Genomic DNA, 20,879 nt, shown 5'->3' with positions numbered 1-20,879 from the left:
TTTCTTCATAAAACTCATACTTATCAGTATACTGGTAGGCCAATTTTCGAGAAGCCCAGGTAAACATGGACTGAGCATCGTGGTCCATATTTCAGAGTTTCGAATCTCAGCCCAGAAACCGGTTATCGTGGTTGAGGTTCTTCATTTCCAGTGCAGCATTCACAAACTCAGCATATCATTCTGTTGTATAAGGTATGGTGTTGCTTACTATAAACTGTTGGATATGTTAATACCTATGTGGTAAATGGGGATACATAGTATGTAATGAATTGTTTTATAAGGTTGATATATGTTATATGGTATATTGTAATATGAGGAAAAGACTGTACTTTATGGATACATAGCATGAGGAAACGATTGTATCAACAGGAAGGGATCTTTCCTGAAGTTAATCTGTTGATACTTCCTGTTGGTACAATCGTTTCCTCATACTAGGTATCCATAAGATACAGTCTTTTCCTCATATTACAATATACCATATAACATATATCAGTTACCTTATAAAACAATTCATTACATACTATGTATTCCCATATACCACATAGGTATTAACATATCCAACAGTTTATATTAAGCAACACCATACCTTATACAACAATCTATACCAGGTGTCACCACATACAACAATTCGACTCCCAACGTCCTCTGAATTCAAAGATCGTATTTAAATAATGCATCGATCAATCAGAAAGAGCAAGCCATGCAGGCAAACTTTTATAATAAAAAGTAATAAATATGCTTTATCAATCAGCACACAATTAACTGAGAGCACGTTCTGTTTCATGCTTAATGATGTTACTTTATCCTTCAGCTGAACCCCGATCCTCTGGTTCACGAACTGTACGAGAAGAAGATGGCGCCACCAAACACACCGTACTACAAGCGCGATGTTGCTATCCTCAAGATGAGGAAAGAATATTTCGCATTCCACACTGAGCCTATGAAAGTATATCCTCAAATTAGGGAAACTTACACCGAGGAAGAGAAGTGTGAGCTCACTGAAGTAGTAATTTTCCCTCCTGAATACTGCTACGTTGCTCTACCGTGGGCTTCGCCCTATAAAGAAGCCATTGCAATAGCGTAAGTATAACAAACAGCTCTTCGCCTAAGCAGATAACTACAACTACAACTACAACTATCTCTTCAAAATACCTCCAGGGAATTTTACTGCAAATCATGATCTCTGATGTATTTATACGTGATAAGTGGTAATTGTATTTATAATCTGTGACAGGTTTATACAAGTAATATATAAACATTTTTAAGAATGCCGTCTTCTGGGATGTGGCGCCCTGTAGATATTGTGTTAACCGACGTTTCAGAGGAACGCAACGCATCCATCTTCAGGGTATATGAAATCCGCGAGCGAGGAACCAGCCTGATGAGATGGCTATAGGGTAGTCTGCAGGCACTTACTCATGCTGGTTCATCACTCTCGGATTTCTTAGACCCTGAAGATGGAAGCGATACGTTCCCCCGAAATGTCGGTTAACACAACATCTAAAGGGCGCCACATCCCAGAAAACGGTATTCTTCATAGTCACCGCCGTGAAAACCTCAAATCTTATAGATAATTTTTGTTTTACTTCAATTAAACTTTTCGAAATAGGGATTCATACTGCAAACTTCACAAAATGTCATCATTCAAGAACCGTGCCATTCGACCGATCATCATTCTCCATAAACGTCCGACCACATTTAAAGGCAGCAAACCACTCAAGTATTTCATCACCAAATAGTGTCTAAAATTTGATACATTACATCACTGTCTTTCAAAGCTACTCATAGAAATAGATCCATTAACTTTTCCAGTTCATTATGCGACGCGTCAATATTCATAACTACAAAAAAAAAGGTGTTTTAAAACCGAGATATAGCTGCTTCCCACCACATATGTGAAATCGTCAAGATATACAAATGCTTCACTTGCTTAACGGCCGGCCTGTGGCCTAATATACTCACTACGTGAGATATCTCGACGAATCTCGCGATTGGCGTATGAAATATAGAAGAAAAAGCACACCTTTCCAGATTACTGTTCTATCCTTATCAGAATTCGAACCTACCATTACAAACAATTCGTAAATGACCAATAACGATATTACAGCAATTTAAGTATTTATTTTTCGTTGTAATATAGGTTTACTTCTTACGATTAGGAAGAAACAAGGGCAGAGAAGTTATAATGACATGCTTTGCTTTTAAAAAGGATAAATTTAATGACAAAAATCAATTCACCTTCTTTATGAAAATGCTTGAGAACAGAAAGAAGGTTCCAGGCACGCATTGAATACACGACACGGTATAAAAATTACAACAAACAATAAGATGTACAGATGACAACGGCCGTGCCATAGCTCAAGCGGTTAGTCGCTGGCTTCCCACCGCGGCGACACGGGTTCGATCCCGGGTCTGGTCAAGTGGGATTTGTGCTGGACAAAGTGGCGCTGGGGCGGGTTTTCTCCGAGTACTTTGGTTTCCCCTGTACCAAATTCTCAATCATCATAATCACCCGGGGCAGGCTACAATAGGCCAATCAGTGGCCGCCGTGCCGAGTGGACCGAGTCGGACTCCAACCCTCCACTAAGCGAAATTTTACAGATGACAAGAACAACATTCAGATTACTTACTTACTTACTTACTTATGGAGCTGAGCCCTTCTTGAGGAGAAGCCAATTCTGCAGCTACTCAAGAATTTCCCAGCATTTTATGGAACCCGAGGGTTCATTACCGTGTTCACAAGAGCCCTCCACTGGTCCCTATCCTGAGCCAGATCTATCTAATCCATACCATCCCATCCTATCTCTCTAAGATCCATTTTAATATTGTCCACCCACCTACGCCTTGACCTTCCCAGTGGTCTCTTTCCTTCTGGCTTTCCAAACAATAGCCTATATGCATTCCTCTTCTCCCCATTCGTGCTATGCCCTGCCAACCTCATTCTCCTTGACTTGATCATTATAATTATACTTGGAGAAGAGTACAAGTTAGGAAGCTCCTCATTATGCAGTTTTCTCCAACCTCCTGTCATTTCATCTCTCTTCGGTCCAAATATTCTCCTCAACACCCTGTTCTCAAACACCCTCAGTCTATGCTCCTCCCTTAACATTTAAACATTCAAATATAAAGAATAAAACCTGAATACAATAGAATAAACTCAACATCAAACAACTGGTCTTTAAACTATGATGTGAGCTAGCAAAACATCTTTGCTGCAGATGTCAATGATTCTGTNACAGTAATAGTAGCAATATCAGTAAGTGAGGGTAGGAGACCTGGGCATAATGGGAAGATACTGGATCTCACAGGAATGTGGCGTGTCGGTGTCAACTGGACTCACATGGCTTGTATTAATGTTCAGTGGCCCAGGCCCGTGAACACAGTAATGAATCTTAGAGTTCCAAGACGAAGAATGTCTTACTTTGCTGAAAGACTAGTAGCTCCTTAAGAACAGTGACGACGATAGTGCAATTACATCCCCTTTACATCTGCATTTACACATAGATAAATATCTGTCATGTTGCAGTATGCGAAAAGTAATCCAAAGTGGTATAATAAATTATCAAGATCAATTATGGCTGGCTACGAAGCCCCCCTGCATGATGAAAGAGCAGTTCATGAGTGTCGACATGGAAAAGATCTCACCCGCATTCCTGATCGTCGGCATAGGAATAATTTTGGCCATCATCCTGCTCATAGGCGAAATAGCTATGAAAAGAAGGTAGGTATGTCTATGCTAATGACAGTTAGGCTCCGCTAATATACCGAAACACATAAATCTGTACACAGTTTAAAGTACAGTAGAAACAAAATACTAATAGGTTCATGCCAATATGTGGCAAGTAGTTTACATAACTGATTGATTATGTTCTAAATTTATGTGCTTCCTTCGCTCAAAAGATCAATTAATATACATGGTACACTTTTAGTTCCTAACTGGACTTCACCCACTAACACTACAGTAACTCCGTTTCTCGTCTCACTTGTCTATTACTTCATTACGTAAAACTAAACGTTTTACAAAATATACACGAAGTGACTTAATACATTACAGGGAGAATTCTAAGAAAGCATCGCGGCAGGTACGGCAGACTCGAGACAGATTCAAATTTGGAAATCCGACGGACATTAAACACGGAAGTCACATAACCAGCAGGCCATGGATTAAATGATGTAACTTTTAAAGAAATATCTCAAAGCTATACTATAAGACTTCCCTGTCTTCAGTACTTTTCGTAAAGTGCATCATACTGCACCAAAAAGTCAATACACGCACTTTCCTGCAGCACAGCAGCTAGAGTTGTAAATATATTCATCACAAATCTGAGGAGGAGAAGAAGAGGAAGTAGTAGTAGTTGTAGTAGTAGAAAAGAAACATTAATAATGTTCCTGGATCGAAGATTTCAATTTTCTTGCGCTGGACGGCGATAAAAATAGGGACCCCAAGCTCCAGTTGTTTCTTCAAGGTGGACCAAAACGTAATTTCGTCAACCACATTCCAAATGCACACGAAAGTAAACTTAATAGAAAACTTGCATCACTACATGGAAAAAAATGTTTAGAAAATTGAAAAGTGAAAAGTTACAGCTGCTTAGTGTGAACACAATTCTGTCCAATATTCTTCTAGCACGCTAATCACAATTAGTGAACGTACTTATAGGTGACTATCAATGTGGATTCCATCATAATATTATTATTATTATTGGAGGGGGTGGGTTTCCCCATGCACCGCGACCAGTTTGATCTATTGTGCGTCCCCCTATGATCTTCTACCAGCCTCTATTACCCTACCGGTGCTGGTGCTTACCATCAGTCCCTACTCAGCCAGCGAGATCGGCCTCTACTTGCTCAGAGGTATCTCGATGCTTCCCCCATCTACCAGAGGTGTTAGAGACTACTGTTGGGCGGGAAATGTCCTTAATTTAGCTCAGTGGCCTCCTTTGGAGACATGAGGTTCTTTTACGTGCCGTAAACCTACGACACGGGACCCACGGCTCAAAGTCCCCCCCGGAGGACTTGTTCCCTGAATTTTTCCGCCCTTAAAAATTCCACGACCTCCGCCGTGTTTGAACCCGCGTACCTTGAGTCATGAGGTGGGAACGTTACCCCTAGACTACGGAGGCCGCTTTCCATCATAATAGGTCAACTATCAGCTATATCACTGCATTCGACAAATAGCTCATTGGAGAAAAATGGGAATACAATGGATCAGTACATCAGGTGTTTATAGATTTAAATAAACGCTTATAATTCTGATAGGATTGAAGTACTGTATAAGGTTTTAATTAGAATACCCAAGAAAGCTAAGATACTGTGACATGTAGCCCCATTGCTAGCGAACGAGTTGACAAACACGTTTCCATGGAGGTAGATTCTTGGAAACGAACTCGTTACGGAACACGCTTCATGGATTACAAAAATGAAATATGCTTGAAAGCCAACACGTCACTGTACAATCATCAGAAGTTTCCGTGTAAACGAGTGATCAAGAAACAGTTCCTTGAAAACCGATGCGCTACATATATGGCAGTTCAGATAAGCAGCAAGTCGGTCGCAATAGAAGCCAGTAGAAGACAAGACTAGAAGAGAAATCAGTCTAGTTAGAGCACAATGCAGAGAGATCAGACCAGATCAGAACTGAGCAAGTTCGCTTACGAGTTATTGTTATTGTAATTGATTGTGATTACGATTGTAAAGAATGTGTCAATAAATCCAATCCAAAACCAGTTATTATTAGTCACGCAGTCATAAACACGTGATAATACGTAAGCATGAGGTGTCAAACTAAGTTCCAATAGGCAGATGTTTACTCGTTGCTTGTCCAATTCATAATGGGCTGAAACAAGGTGATGTTCAGGAAAATATTAGGACCTAAGAGCGATGATTTAAGCAAGCAATTTATGTTACCTCAAAAAATGAATTTCATAACACTGCTAGGACAGTGGGGCACTATGCTACAAGTCGGAAGGTCGCGGGTTTAAGTCCCGATGAGGTCATGAGATGTTTTTCAATTGACCTAATCCTTCCAGCAGCACTATGGCCCTGAGGTCCACTCAGCCTCTAATAGAAATGAGTACCATGAATTAATTAATTTTCCTGGGGAGTGAAGCGCGGCCGGCGCGTAAGGCTGACAACCTTACCGCCCGCCATCTTTGAGCCGAATGTCTAGATAATGTGTGACCCTCAACGTCTCACAGCCCTATGGGCCTTCACGACCTGATACAGGGATAGCTTTACTTTTTACTTTACTGCTAGGACAGTACACTCTAGGAGGGTACGATGAATTAGTTATGTGGCTAGGATTGGGAGACCGAAAATACGCACAGAATTTGGGTGGAGAACCCTCTTTGAAATAGGAGGATACAATAATAGGCCTTAGAGAAGTGAGCACAAGAACTATAGAACTGGTTCAGGGTCACGTCGAACGAAGGTTTCCGTATTAGTGACTATGAACCTTCACGTTCTTTACCGCAGGATTAGTCAGATGTTCAGTCTGTCGATAGGTCGGTTGGTAGGTCACTTAACGTGAGTTCAGTTCAAATACAAAGTCTACTGCTACTTCTGTCTTTCTTCTGAAAAGGAAAATCTGGACATCAACAGGCACAATTTGAAAAGTTAACGCAGACAAAATTGATAACCTACTCTAATAATCATTGCGTGAAATTAACGTATTTTCCTCTGCTACTAAACGGCTGTCTTCTGGAAAATAACGCCGCGTAGTTATTTGAAAGCCAGCATGTTTCAGACGAGCACGTCGCCTTCTTCTTTAGGGTCGAAGAATAAGCCATGAAAGAAACAAGCGCGAAGCAGACAGCACGAAATACTGAGATGTCAAATTTCTTGTACAAATTTCAGAAATTTACGCCTACTTATTTACTACGTATTAAGTTAAACTTCACGTAAATTTGGGTTCAATATGAAGTTAAATCATGAAGAGTCGCCATATTCCTAAGCGGGAAACTACACGTATTTTTGTGTTATTTGTTCACTAAAGTGAAACAAACAATTGTTCTTCATTTGTTTCTATTTCCAAAACATAACTTCCAAGGACCGCATAACTGATACACAGCCTATATTATACGTTGGTATGTTCTAATACATAAAGTCGTTTCACATAAACTCCAAAACTCTTCATTAAAAATAACAGAATCAATTAGAATAAATTATTGTGCCTGAGTTATGAGTTTAACAGGAATTAAAAATTAATTAACTATACAATATACGGATCGGAATCGACATGAGCAAGAACAATCTTCATAATAGTCTGGTTTGCAGGATGGAACAAAACAAAACAAACTCCGTGACTTGTAGCCCACAAGCGAACTATACCGACCGAGCAACCGCCGTTTGTCGGCGAAGATAGTACCAATTTTTGCGGGTAGAGGGTGTCGCGCGGTCAGCGCAACGGAATCCCATGGCCGTTAACCTCAATTTTCTGGACCGGAGCCGCTACTTTTCAATTCAAGTAGCTCCTCAATTATCCTCACGAGGCTGAGTGGACCCCGTTCCAGACCCACTACTTCTCAGATGATCTGGTAGCGCCGGGAATGGAACCCGGGACCTCTGGATATGTGGCCAGAAACTCTGACTACTAGACCACAGAGGTTGTCTGCAAGATGGAACTGTAATACAAATTTGGAACGCGTATGTAAGTTATACGCACATTCATGAAAGGTTTCAGAGACCCGTTGAAGCATATTCAACAGTATCATCATTCCTAAGCGACATGAGTTGTCACCAGTGATAAACGATCCGCTGAATCACCATTCTCGCTCTTCGCAGTCTACTGCGTTAATATCTGACGTCAGTATTACAGCAGAGACGTTTACACGTATGTCTCCATGAGAAAAGTACTTTTCGATTTATCATCCATCATATGTAAATTACATTTGCTACTTGAATAGTAAGTCATCATTTATGTCATCATTTATGACTGGTCACACGAAGCTAATGAACTCTCAGTTCACAATCGTTAAAAGGCAAAGAAAAAAATGATCTTCCGAGTAGTTCGGAGTTCATAATTTACCGAGTCATATAATGAAGGCAATATATAAGACATATTTTGTCTAGTTGTTGTCTTATGGTTTCTAGCCAGCTTTTCTTGTTTCGTGAGAAAGACAAGGCGTTGATGCCCTGTGCATGTGCGTGTATCTGTAATAAATTTTGAACGAATTAGTCGTCTATGGTCTAGGGCAGTGCTGTCCAACTTTCTTATGTACTCGGACACAATTCACTGATGCCTATGGAGGTGCGGGCGTCACCACACTACTACTACTACTACTACTACTACTACTACTACTACTACTAATAATAATAATAATAATAATAATAATAATAATAATAATAATAAATTTTTTCGAAAATATTTAACAGTACCCAGACGTTCAAAAATGTCTCTTGTCTTACAATTTGAATTAATATTAAAAATCGGCTCAATTATATGTGGTTACGGAGGGCGCCGCGTTGGACAGGGAAGGTCTAGGGCCTGGGTTATACAAGACTAGGCATGAATTGAAAAGTTGATTGTCATTCATCTGGTCAAGAAATTCACCGCTATGTAGCCCTATATAACCCGAAAACTAAATACCGTGCTCACAAAAAAAAATCCAACACTGAAATTATCGTGAGCCAGTTGAATCCAGTCCATACCCTCACACCCGCTCTCCAATATATATAAATTCTGATACTACCTTCCCATCTACGTCTACTTTAGGTCTGCCAAGTAGATTGTGCCTTCATGTTTTCTGATTAAAATTTGGTATGCATTTCTCATCTCCCACATGAGCGTAACAAGTTCTGTTCTTCTCGTCCCGCTTTATTCATCATCCCAGTGGGATGTGGTGAAGAGTACAATTACAGAGCTCTTCTGAGTGATGTCTAGAGTAGCAATGAATTAAACATCATTTCTCATACAGCTCTTAATGCACATTTACACTACGTAAATCACGAAACTGGCAGGGTTGAAGTACGTACTCGATTTGTGCAAACATGTTGCTCTTGTTTTCAGTGATTTTCTGCACACAGCAGTTTGTATCTAGCGAAATGGTGACAGGGCAGTACGTACGCATGGGTAACATACAAGTTATGAACCTAAATGTCACCGCGAATAACAGTGTAACTAAAATGTACTGACTGAAATGATCGGTGCTTTAAAATGAGGAGACAGATACGGTACGACATGTTAATGTGCAACAGAAAGAACAAGAAGTTCGGGGGAGAACTCACAAACGTTACTTTGCTCTGCACATAGTTGTACTTCCAGTTCTATAAATCCTGTGTTCCTAATGTAAATTTACTGTATAATCCAGCAACAGATTGCAATTTAGTTCGTGTCTTAGCAATCCAAGCTTTTCCGTAACATGTTATATCATCAAATCCTACTCGTGTAGGAAATCGGTTCACTCCTTGCAAATGTAAATGCATTATACTCGTTTGTAGTTGTTGAGTAAGAGTGAGAGTATTAGCAGTAGTGGTAGTTGTGGTAGTAGTAAGCATTAGCAGTAGTGGTGGTAGTAGTAGTAAGATCATTAGCAGCAGCAGTAGTAAGCATTAGCAGTAGTGGTGGTAGTAGTAGTAAGATCATTGGCAGTAGTGGTGGTGGTAGTAGTAAGATCATTAGCAGCAGCAGTAGTAAGCATTAGCAGTAGTGGTGGTAGTAGTTGTAAGATCATTAGGTAGTAGTAGTAAGATCATTAGCAGCAGCAGTGGTAGTAGTAGTAAGATCATTAGCAGTAGTGGTAGTAGTAACAAGAGCATTAGCAGTAGTGGTGGTAGTAGTAAGCATTAGCAGTAGTGGTGGTGGTAGTAGTAGTAAGATCATTAGCAGTAGTGGTAGTAAGCATTAGCAGTAGTGGTGGTAGTAGTAGTAAGATCATTAACAGCAGTAGTAGTAAGCATTAGCAGTAGTGGTGGTAGTAGTAGTAAGATCATTAGCAGTAGTGGTGGTAGTAGTAGTAAGATCATTAGCAGTAGTGGTAGTAGTAACAAGAGCATTAGCAGTAGTGGTAGTGGTGGTAGTAGTAAGCATTAGCAGTAGTGGTGGTAGTAGTAGTGGTAGTAAGCATTAGCAGTAGTTGTGGTAGTAGTAGTAAGATCATTAGCAGTAGTGGTAGTGGTAGTAAGAGCATTAGCATTCACACCTGAATTACACACAGACACAATCAATTATTGCATATATTTCAACATATCTGTGGTTCTTATTTCACTTTCAAAAGTTCGGTAATTAATAGCAAATAGATCAGAATACACGGGAGGGAAACTTGAGTGACAACACAACGCTGATAAATCGCTGACAAGAGACATTACATCTAATCTTCGGCTGTGTTATTTCGTTATGACGATAGGCATTCCTCCCTACACTCCGTGACGGAAGCATCCCCTTCACAAGCCGCAGCCAGGAAAAGTAAACAGATTGTGAGCAACAAGAGCATGTAGCAATTAGGACAATTAACTATCTCAAATAATACCATTAAACGCCACAAAACCGAAATGTAAAAAAAAAAAAAATCGAAGCACGATTTTTACCACTCCGATGGTGATTTAAAGTACAATTGTCCTTCTGCTTATAGCGCCGTGGCATGAAACTACAGGAAAGAGGATCAGTAATGCGACAAACACTATTAACCGCGGCAATAGGCCTACATGAAGGTGAAAGATCGGTCAAACTCTTTGTCATTTTCACCCGTGACAAAAGGACCTTCATTACCCACTGAGTCGCAGGATGCTTGGGCCCTGTGCTAATCTTCCCGTCAAGAAAACATACGATAGATGGCTGGGAGAAGCCACAGCTGGTTTGAAAGCGCTGGCGATGAGGAGAATACGAGTCTAGGGGCGGCAATCGAATCACGTCCGTCCAGCTCGTAACCAATATAACAAAAGCATCGATACTTGCTTCTATTATGGGGTACGCGGTAGCGTAGTTGGTTGAGGCACTATGCTACAAGCCGGAAAGTCGCGGGTTCAAATCCCGATGAGGTGATTGAATTTTTTTTCAATTGACCTAATCCTTCCAGCCGCACTATGGCCCTGGGGTCGACTCAGCCTTTAACAGAAATGAGTACTAGGAACATTCTTGGAATATTCTTGGGGGAAAAGGGGGGCCGGCGCGTAGGGCTGACAACCTTGTAGCCATCTATGTGCCGATTGTCTAGAAAATGTGGGAACCTCAACATCTCACAACTCTATGGGCCTTCACGGCCTGTTACAGGGATACCATTACTTACTGACTTATGTTGCATGCTCACATAGGTACTCAGTGCACCCGACTGTACAAACCTTCATTCACTTCACTATTAAATTAAAAACATCACAGAGCCTGTCTTTGACGTACACCGTATACCCGTTAGTCACTACTCAGTCGTTACTGATCGTATCTTCATGTGCGGTCACCTCTCTTAGCGTCTTTGTTCAACAGAAGCATGCACGAACATGCAACTTTCTGTGATGGTCATACATAGTCCATTGTCCTCACAACTGCGCCACTGTCGTCTTATCATCATAAGAGTCAGAGAATACTGCTGCACGAATACCAGTATAAATCTCACTATACGGCTTATATCTTCTTGAGAATATTACCGATCACTTGAGAGACTACCTAAAATTTGCAAAACTCTGCAGAATTTATACTAACTGGGGAAAAGGAAACATACGTATAAGTCGGTTATATCATATTTTTGAAAGAGTGAAAGTAGCTTCAGTTTGCATAAAAAGTTACACGCTTCGGAGTTCACTCTTTAGATCGGTCCGTTCCTTTCGCTCTCCACGTCGCCCTACAGCTAGCTTCCGGTCCCTATGCTGCTTCTTTCGTCCTTTGACCGGTTTCTTTACGGCATCTTCCTTAGGGGCCTCCCAATGTTCCAAAAACAAAAACTCCGTGGCTTTAGTCCGCAAGCGAACTATACCGACTGGGCGACCACCACTTGTTGTCGAAGTTAGTGCCAACTTTAGCGGATAGAGGGTGCCGCGTGGTCAGCGCAACGAATCCCCACGGCCGTTAATTCCACTTCAGATTTAATGTCTTCCGGATTTGGGTCCTTACTGTCTAGACACGCCTCTCCGTCCTTACTTGGCAGGACAGCGTCTATTCTCGGCATGCCCTCAGGTAGCAAATTGATTGCTCTTTGTTAGCAATCTCCTGCCGCTCCACTATGGCCTCCTTTTCTCCTGGATTTGGCTCCATCTTCTCTCGATTGGCCTCCGTCGCTTCTTGGTATACCGTCCACTCTTTACGACCATCATTCATGTCCGCTATCCTGGCGTCCATCTTCTCTTGATGTTTCGTTTCGGGTCCCAGTTTCATCTGGTTAGCACTTCAACTCAAAATGAAGTCTTCTTACTACTTCGTCTCCAATCACTCTAAAAATACTCGGGACTAAAAGTTCTTCTGGGCTCACTCCTCCAGCATACAATTAATTGACTCGTAACTGCCCTTCAACAAAGTCAAAGTCCTTTATGTAACATCCTCTCTCACGAGAAGATGGGTTTGTCTCTTATGAATAAACTTGGCCTTTCTTCAAGTGTATATTTCGCACATATAACATGCTATTGAAAATTATTCTTTTTGCACTACACACAAGTCCCCTGTCAGTACAGGCTTTTACAGAGCACATCATGCCTAACTTACATATCTTATGCTACAATGACAACTTAGTCATTTGAACGGTCATAAGCTTGAACACTGCCAAGTTTAAGTCTCTTATATTTTCTGTGTCTGACTTCACCTTGTCCTGTACCGCGAACATGTTAATTCTCATGATTTTGTATGACTTCCGCTTGTTGCTGTAACCGCACCATGCAGGAACCTCAGCAGTGTTGATGATTTACATTCTTAATTACAATGTACTACAAGTAAACGAACTGTATTACTGTTAACAATAGATGATACAGAATTGACCCCAGCACCAGCAGACGCCAAGGACGACATCTGATCTTTCTGAGGGACAAGTAAGCTGCAGGTCACTGGAAAACCCAGAACGGAGCAGGAAGTATACCGCTGCGTTTTCTGAAAATTTCAATGCTTAACTTCGGCGGTGCGAGTCTTTGAAAATTTGAGACTTGACAGATACCAGTCGCAATAATTTTCGGAGAGGCGTACCGAGCGATCTTAGTGTACCTTCATTTATTTGAGAACTGTCAGGGGGACCGTCTTGTACTTAGGCCCAAATTTACATGGACCTCGTTAGGGATTGGCTGAATGTAAATGAGAGTAACACCCAAATTTTAAGTTCAGCCAATCAGCAAAATTTCAAAGGAGAGGAAACCGGGCGTTCCCCCTTTCCGTCAGGTCTTCTGCCTCTCCAGAGCAGTCAGTCATCAAAATGGAGTAACAGGAGTGAGTCGTCTAAAGGGAGTAACAGGAGTAACCTCCCGGACGTTAAATCGGTGTTGGCCGAGTCCGGTACACAAATTCAAAAGTGCTACAGCCTTGTTATATATAATTCTAGTTCACATCTACAATAAAGAGCAACAGAGTTGGTGAGGTGCGTGTTTAAGTGTTCTCTACCTCCTTGTGCAAGGCCCAGAAGTCGCCCTGAGGCAGAATCTTGTCCTACCGTCTGAGCAGCCGAAACCCTAAACGCCCGTTTATCCACGTCCTCCCCCGCTTTGTTTTCCCCGTTCCAAATTCGTGGATTGCACGAAAGTCCACTGGCGCCCATACAAATTCAAATTCAGAGTAATCCCACACCCTACCCTGAACCAGATGACGAGGGAGCGGCGGATGAAAGTGGAGGCAACTAAGAGGACAGTTATAAGTGCCGACCAACTTGTGGGGCTAGAAGCCTCACTGAGTGGGTCAGTTATATTGCCTGCACAACAAAATCACAAAAACTGATTGACTCGATGATGTAAAGCATCAATTGAAGAATTTTAATCTTGTTTTATACTATAAGTTTCGTTTTATATAGTCTAATTTATTGTACTTTTATGCCAAAGATTTTAATATAATTAATATTATTGTATCCAATTTTACTAGTACTGCAGTTCAATGGTGTATATGCTCGTATGTTGGCCATGTATTTTCCTGATGATGGCTTTTGGTAGCCGAAACATGTAGCGGAGCCAAAATTGGCACTGACCTTAATACAGTGGTTTTGTGATGGTCTTAATAAAGAAATTGCATCATCTCTATTGCTGATGACGTCACCGCTTTCATAGCATGGTCCGATGCATGGAAATGTGTTTATCCAGCCATTGCTTAGAAATGTATTGCATAACCGTCATTCTACTGTTGCTTGGAACAGACCACATAGAAGACAGCCTCATCTATTGTTGCATTACCTAGCAATGGACTGTTTACTAAGAATCTGTCTCCGCGGGAACTTGTTTACCAACACGTTGCCTAGCAGTGGGTGTACATGTAACAATACGATGTGGGTTTCTATGAGGCTTGTCATATGTCAGAGGCTGATGATGTCTTCTGGGATTTGTTGTTAATGTTTGTTTTATATGTCATGAGTTATTATTCAGGTATAATTATTGTTGCAATTCTACATGTATTTCTTCCTGCTTCTCCTATGAGTCCATACAGAACCTCAAAACAGGATCAACATTCAGTAGTAGGATGAAAACATCAATACAAAAGAAGAACAAACCCACATTACAAAGAGAAAGAACTTCATCATGACACTACATACAAAATTCAGACTCTTGGGCTGTTCATCTCTTTGATTGCTGATGGTGGATTATCTCTAGCCACTCTGTCATATATTGACAGCCGAGCCACCACCACCGGTCCCAGTTGGGTTCACAATCAAGCTTCCAGCTGAGCCCTCAGTTTCCTTTTGGACAGCACTCCTCTTCTTGTCCTGCTTCTTCTGTGATCCAGTCTGATTCTTCCACTTCATGGCCAGATTGCTCACCCCCAACAAGAGACCTCTTTCAGCCTCACTCTCAATTGACTCCCAGAGCCCGTGGGACATTTTGGTTGATTCTCCACAAAAGCAGAAAACACAGCAGCTGACCCCTCCAATGCAGGGAGAAAGGATCCAGGGTGCTCCATTGAAGGGGTCCTGGGTTAAGTTCATCCAACTGCTGTGGAGCCAGACAGCTGTAGAAGCTGGGGAAAGCCTGTAACCTCCCACAGAGTTCTGCATGTGGAATGTGCATGAGTGCACACATGTATGTGTGGAACCATATACAATGGGAAGTTGCCTTGTATCCCAAGAACTGTTCTACATACACCCTCATGCATCTGCACAGTAGCTCACACCACCTTAGCCAGCCTATTTCCAGCCAGGTTACACTGTTGCTTCCAGGGACCACCACTCTGAACAGTTCGATGACGCTGTCCTCAGTCAATGTATTACAGCTGAACAACAATGCTAGAATAGCATAATAGCTGCATAATCACTACCACCATGTAATTCAGCCAGAGATAATAATAATGGCAATTATACTGATGATGAACATAAAGATATGTCAGTGTTATAACTACTCACTACAAAGGCCATTAAAATGTTATGTTACATTCTTCTTGAGATACCCTGCAGTGTTCAGCTAACCAAGTGGGTCCAGATACCTGATCAAATAAGTTTAATTCTTCATGGCTGAGTTCAGTATCTATCTGCATAAATCATGCCACTGGCTATTTCTTGTTTCCTTAATAATGAGGCTTTCTTAACCGCACAGGAACAAGTCAGATGTCTCAAATCTGGCATGACATGTGGTCCAGCACAAGTTGCCATGCCATAGCTCAGATGGTTAGTTGCCAGCTTCCCACGCAGTGGCATAAGTTCAAACCCACGTGAGGTCATGTGGGGTAAGTGGTGGACAAAGTGGCACTGAAGAAAGTAGTCTTCTGGGATTTGGCACCGTGTATATGTGGTGTTAACCGACGTTTCAGAGGAACGTATCACCTCCATCTTCAGGGTAGAAGGAAAAATATAAGAAATCCGCAGGCAAAGAGACCGTGAGAACCGGTGAAAACCTCAAATCTTACAAAGTGGCACTGGTTCTCTCTGAGTACTTTAGTTTCAGAAATATTCTGTTAGAGCTAAAAAGTCATTGATGACAGTATAATATTAAAGTGGATCATAAAAGAAATTGGGTGTGAGGGTGGGGACTGCTTCTATCTAGAAATTGTGAAATTCTGTCTTCTTTTTGAGGGCTCTGCTCCAAGGAATTAGAGAATGTGAGAAATTCATTAAGTCAGAAAAGAACCAGTCCCCATTCATCATAATGAGATGATCAATCCCAACACATGGCCATAGAAGAGGGTACAATAACAATACTATCTGAAAAATGTATGTAAACCACCAGAAAAAGTGCATATTTCCTTCTTCCTCCCCTATGTTATCTCTCAAAGTTAGACTGAAACTATGAATCACTTTGCATTTACCATGACTTTAAATGAGTATAAACATGCTGTACTCTTTTTTGTTCTTTGTTTAACGAATGACACTATCAGTATTGAGGTTATACAGCAGCAACAGGATGATTTAATGAATGTGGAGCAGTTAACAGCATGAGATTTTGCATGGGAAACTGCAGTACTTGGAGAAAACCAGCCCCAGTGCCACTTTGTTCACCATAAATACCACATCAACTGACATCGATATAGCTCAGGCCAGTGGGGTGGGAAAGATGCTAGAGTCTGATGAAGTTATATAATAAATGCTGTGTAATGGTGTGAATAATTTTTCTGTAATGTTACGTATATAAAGCAAATGTGCAAAGTGTTAATATTAATTTAGTCCAGAAACTCCACTTACACTCAGAGTGAGTGCAGCAGCTCACGGGGAACCAAACAGCTGCCTGAGGTCGCACATATTTTACAATATTTCTTTTTTATTACATGAGAATAATTTCTGATGCTTCTTGTTCATATCATGGCCATTAATTGGCCATAACCTGAACATGTTCTTCATACTTTCACCAGTAATAAAATAAAGACTAAAGCGGCCTCCGTAGTCTAGAGGTAACGTTCCCACCTCATGACTCGTGGTACACGGGTTCAAATACCCGGCGGAGGTCATCAAATTTTTAAGGGCAGAAAAATTCAGGGAACAAGTCCTCCAGGAGGGACTTTAGCTGTGTGTCCCGTGTTGTAATTTTACGGCACGTAAAAGAACCTCATATCCCCAAAGGGGATCACTGAGCCAAATTCCAGGATGTTTCCCGCCCAACAATAGTCTCTAAGGCCTCTGATAGATGGGGGAAGCATTATAGACACCGCTAAGCAAGTGGCCGAAACTGCTTGCTCAGCGGGACTGATGGTACGCACCATTTATCGGTAGGGTAAAGAGACTGGTAGAATATCATAGAGGGAAGCACAACACATCAAACTGGTCACGATGCATGGGAAAACCCACCCTCCCTAAATAATAATAATAATAGTAATAATAATAATAAAATAAAGACTAGGAAAACCGACATTCGGAATATTACCTCAAATGGTACACAATTGCTTATATTACAAAATCAATCTTACTACATTTCTGGGGTCTGTATGGATTACTTTCTAAATTGAGTGCTGCATATACTGTGTAACAAGAAAAGCACTTTCTGACATTTTTTCTTGGGGAAGGTATGTTAGATTTAAGTTTTGTCGATTAATTTATCTACACTGGCTACATTGTATTTGCATAAAATATAGCTAAGTATAACAGGGAAACATGACGTGCAATGCAGAAAGATCCATGGGTCAGATTTCAAATGTAAAAATACATCTGGTTTATTGAGCTACCCTTAAAAATTGCTGGTTGATAAAGGTCTCTCCTTGCATCTCTGAAACAATTTAACAAGGGTATGTGTATAAATTCATACTCCAATGGGTACAAGGGGCTCTTTCCCCAGGAGTAAAGTGACCAAAGAGTGAAGCTGATGACTCACCTACAACCAGTGCTGAGTTCAAGAAAACATAGGTTTATACATCCACTCCCCATATATATTCATGGTGCAGTGCTTAATTAGTTAAGCACAGGGCCAACCTTACCTTTCATAAACTCATATTGCAGCAGCAGCAGAACTAAGGAATATATTCGTAACAGATGGTCAGGCCTACCTTTCGTAGTTTAAATGGCATTTTAAAGACCACACTGTTTTGGAAACTGTATCTGTCCTTGGGTCAGAGGTGACAGGGAGAGAAAGTGTTGGGTCCATTAAAAACAGTTCATCTCCAATGACTGATGTTCGCACTTTCTACTGGATTTAACACTCATCTGAGGATGGAAACAGGTCCAGTTTCTCACACACTGTGTGTGTCCTTTAGAATGCCTGATGAGGGAGAAAGTTGAAACAACCATAATCCTGAGTGTTATACACCATCATCAGAACCTTCAGAATCAACTTTAGCTTCACCTCACCATTGTTATTACAGCTAAATCATAAATATAAGAAACTGCTACATGAGGACAGATTATTACCATTATGTGGGCTATGGCTTATATTAATTACTAGAAAACAGCATCTTATTAAGAAGACTCAACCCATATTCTGAACATTACTCAGCAGAAAAAAAATAGTTTAGCACGTACAAACAAATTCGGAGCATCTGAGGTCAAATATTAAGTATGCTACAATGACCTGATTATTTTCTTTCACTGACAAAAACGAGGTTCCTGCGATACCCTAAAAAAGTTGGCTAACCACAAAGGAGAGGCATAACGTACTTACTTGATACGCGATTAATGCAGAAGTTCTCGGCGACAAGAATGATGAGACGGTATTCATATTCCTCTATTTTCTTAAGCACCTCACTTAAATTCACCGTAACCTGAGCGCACACGAACGCGAAACATTTCAATAAACAAAACCACATGCGCAAAATTAATTGATCGAAATTAACATAGGTCACTTCAAATTCATCACGTTAATACATTTCACGTACATAAGCACGTTATTTTCATTTTATCTTATTAATATTATTGCTGCAGTGGCCCAATGCAATTACGCCTTATAGTATCGTATCGATAGTGATTAATTGTATGATAAATCGAACGCTTGACCTGTATCGTTGTCGGTGTGATTTTTACAGTGTTTTGTTTTCATTTTTAAATTACGGTACATTTTACAACGAAGCTACTGAATTAATATTTGAAATTACCTCACTGTACCCTGGAATTACACAACAGCAGTCAATTACGAACCGAAGCTCTATCTCGTGCTATTCTTTCCAACTGCTAGAAGATCATGAACATCATGAATACCGGAGCGTACCGGAGTAACAGTTGTTCGTACGGAATAACAAATTAAATCAAAGAACAATCTAAGAAAGCTATGCGTAGATGGCCGCCGGTCACGGTAGCCGAGCGGTCTAAGGCATGTACTGTGGTCGCTCGCTTGGAAACCGTGATCGTGGGTTCGAATCCCACTGAGGGCATGGATGTTTGTGTGCGTTTTTCTGTGTACAGGTAGAGACCTTGCGACGAGCTGATCACCCGCCTAAGGAGTCCTACCGTATGTGTAAGATCTAGAAAAACCGAAGTGAACGGAGAAGTTCATGGAGGTAGGCCTAGGCCCACTGGGGCTGTAGTGCCAAGGGGAAAAAAAACCCTCTCGGTCATTTAATCCAATCAGGGAACTGTCCCCCGGCCTTCGACTACACATACGGAAGCCTCTTCTACGAGGCCAGGGTATCTTTCGATGAGGGAAGACAAATAAAGGAATTAAACAAGATTTTCCAAGAAAGAATGAGAACCAGCAAATGTATCGCTTCGGACGGCTCAAAAATGGAGGACAAACCATTCGTAGGATTCGCATCGATAGATATAAAAGATGGTCATAGCATGAAATTCAGGAAATCTAAGATAGCGTCCATATTCACGGTGGAAGCATTAGCAATTGCCGAAACACTAGATATCATTGAAAAAATAGAATCGGAGCAAAACTTCATGATTTTCTCGGACTCGGCAAGCGTGTTAAAAAGGCATTAGTAAGGTATAAGCAACACATTGCACATTACACACATGCTAATAGATAAAACAGAGAGACTGGAATCGCGAGAAAAGAAAAATCTAATTTTACTGGATCCCGGGGCACTGCGCAGTTGAAGCTAATGAAGGGTCGTCTTGGAGGCAAAGCAAGCAATCAAAGAAGGCAGAGATAGTCAGTTACTATTACCACTAGCAGATCTTAAAACCCAGTGGAAAAAGAAAGGCAAAGAACTTCACAGTTTTTGTCAAAACACCAAACGGGACAGAGGAGAAAGCTACTTTGAAAGGCACTACAGGAATGGCTTGTCTCCATGGTTTCGACAGATAAAAATGTACCACCGCGCCTTTGTGTCAATAATCCATGAGAGTGGGCCACACCAGTCTTAAAGTAAGCCTAAACAGATTCAACATTGTGTCCATCGCCGAATGCAAATGTGGTGATGGGCTGCAAACGGAGGAACATATCTTCTGGGGCTGTAAACAGTATGAGGACCAAAGGGCAACAATGATGGACATCTTGTCAGAGAACAGCAAAAACTATTTCCCAAAATCAGTTACGGAGCTCTTAAGGCTAGAAGAAAAAAGATTTCTGCAAGGCGTCTGTTACTTCATAAACAACATTCCTATATTTATATAAAATAGATATGTAAGAAAAGTAAAAGAAGTAATTGTACCGATTATTTACAGTATACACACAGATTTAAGTCAAGATCTATATTAACAACTGTGGGGCCACTGCTATTATAGAATAAGATGTTTGTTGGAATGTGCTACAGAAGGCCGGACGGGCATTGCCTCTTTTCTATTTACATTTTTTTCTCACAATTAAAAAGAACTGACAAACTGAATGGAGCTGAGTCCTTTTTGAGAAACTACCAGTTTCTCAGCTACTCAAGGATCTCCCAACATTCTGCAGAGCCTGAAGGTCTTATCCTGAGCCAGATAAATCCAGTCCATACCACCCCATCCTAATCTCTAATAATCGATTTTAATATTATAAGCCCACCT

General features: G+C 41.0%; 2 protein-coding genes across 6 annotated transcripts in view; one reads left to right on the top strand and one right to left on the bottom strand.

Moving 5' to 3' along the window:
* LOC111873746 (ionotropic receptor 75a) overlaps positions 1 to 15,828 on the top strand; it is a 28,812-nt gene extending 12,984 nt beyond the window's left edge. Inside the window, exons 8-10 of the mRNA XM_023868691.2 lie at positions 812 to 1,080; positions 3,527 to 3,721; positions 15,628 to 15,828. Coding sequence (XP_023724459.2) covers positions 812 to 1,080; positions 3,527 to 3,721; positions 15,628 to 15,658 — 495 coding nt within the window. The 3' untranslated portion in view covers positions 15,659 to 15,828. The remainder of the gene's footprint in view (positions 1 to 811; positions 1,081 to 3,526; positions 3,722 to 15,627) is intronic.
* The window catches only part of LOC111873758 (facilitated trehalose transporter Tret1), a 186,858-nt gene extending 167,659 nt beyond the window's left edge, over positions 1 to 19,199 (bottom strand). The window contains exons 1-2 of one of the 5 annotated variants that reach the window (XM_033755195.1): positions 19,043 to 19,198; positions 18,613 to 18,712 (exon numbers count right to left, since the gene is read on the bottom strand). The gene's annotated coding sequence lies outside the window, so the exon portion shown is untranslated. Of the gene's footprint in view, positions 1 to 973; positions 996 to 11,274; positions 11,431 to 18,612 lie in introns of those variants that run through there. The other 4 variants (XM_033755201.1, XM_033755199.1, XM_033755196.1 and 1 more) reach the window with 4 other exon arrangements.
* Positions 19,200 to 20,879: the final 1,680 nt, after the last annotated feature.

The sequence above is a fragment of the Cryptotermes secundus genome, unplaced genomic scaffold, assembly GCF_002891405.2.
Source record: "Cryptotermes secundus unplaced genomic scaffold, Csec_1.0 scaffold142, whole genome shotgun sequence".
In the NCBI taxonomy this organism is placed as follows: domain Eukaryota; kingdom Metazoa; phylum Arthropoda; class Insecta; order Blattodea; family Kalotermitidae; genus Cryptotermes; species Cryptotermes secundus.
This window is presented reverse-complemented; position numbering and strand designations above follow the sequence as displayed.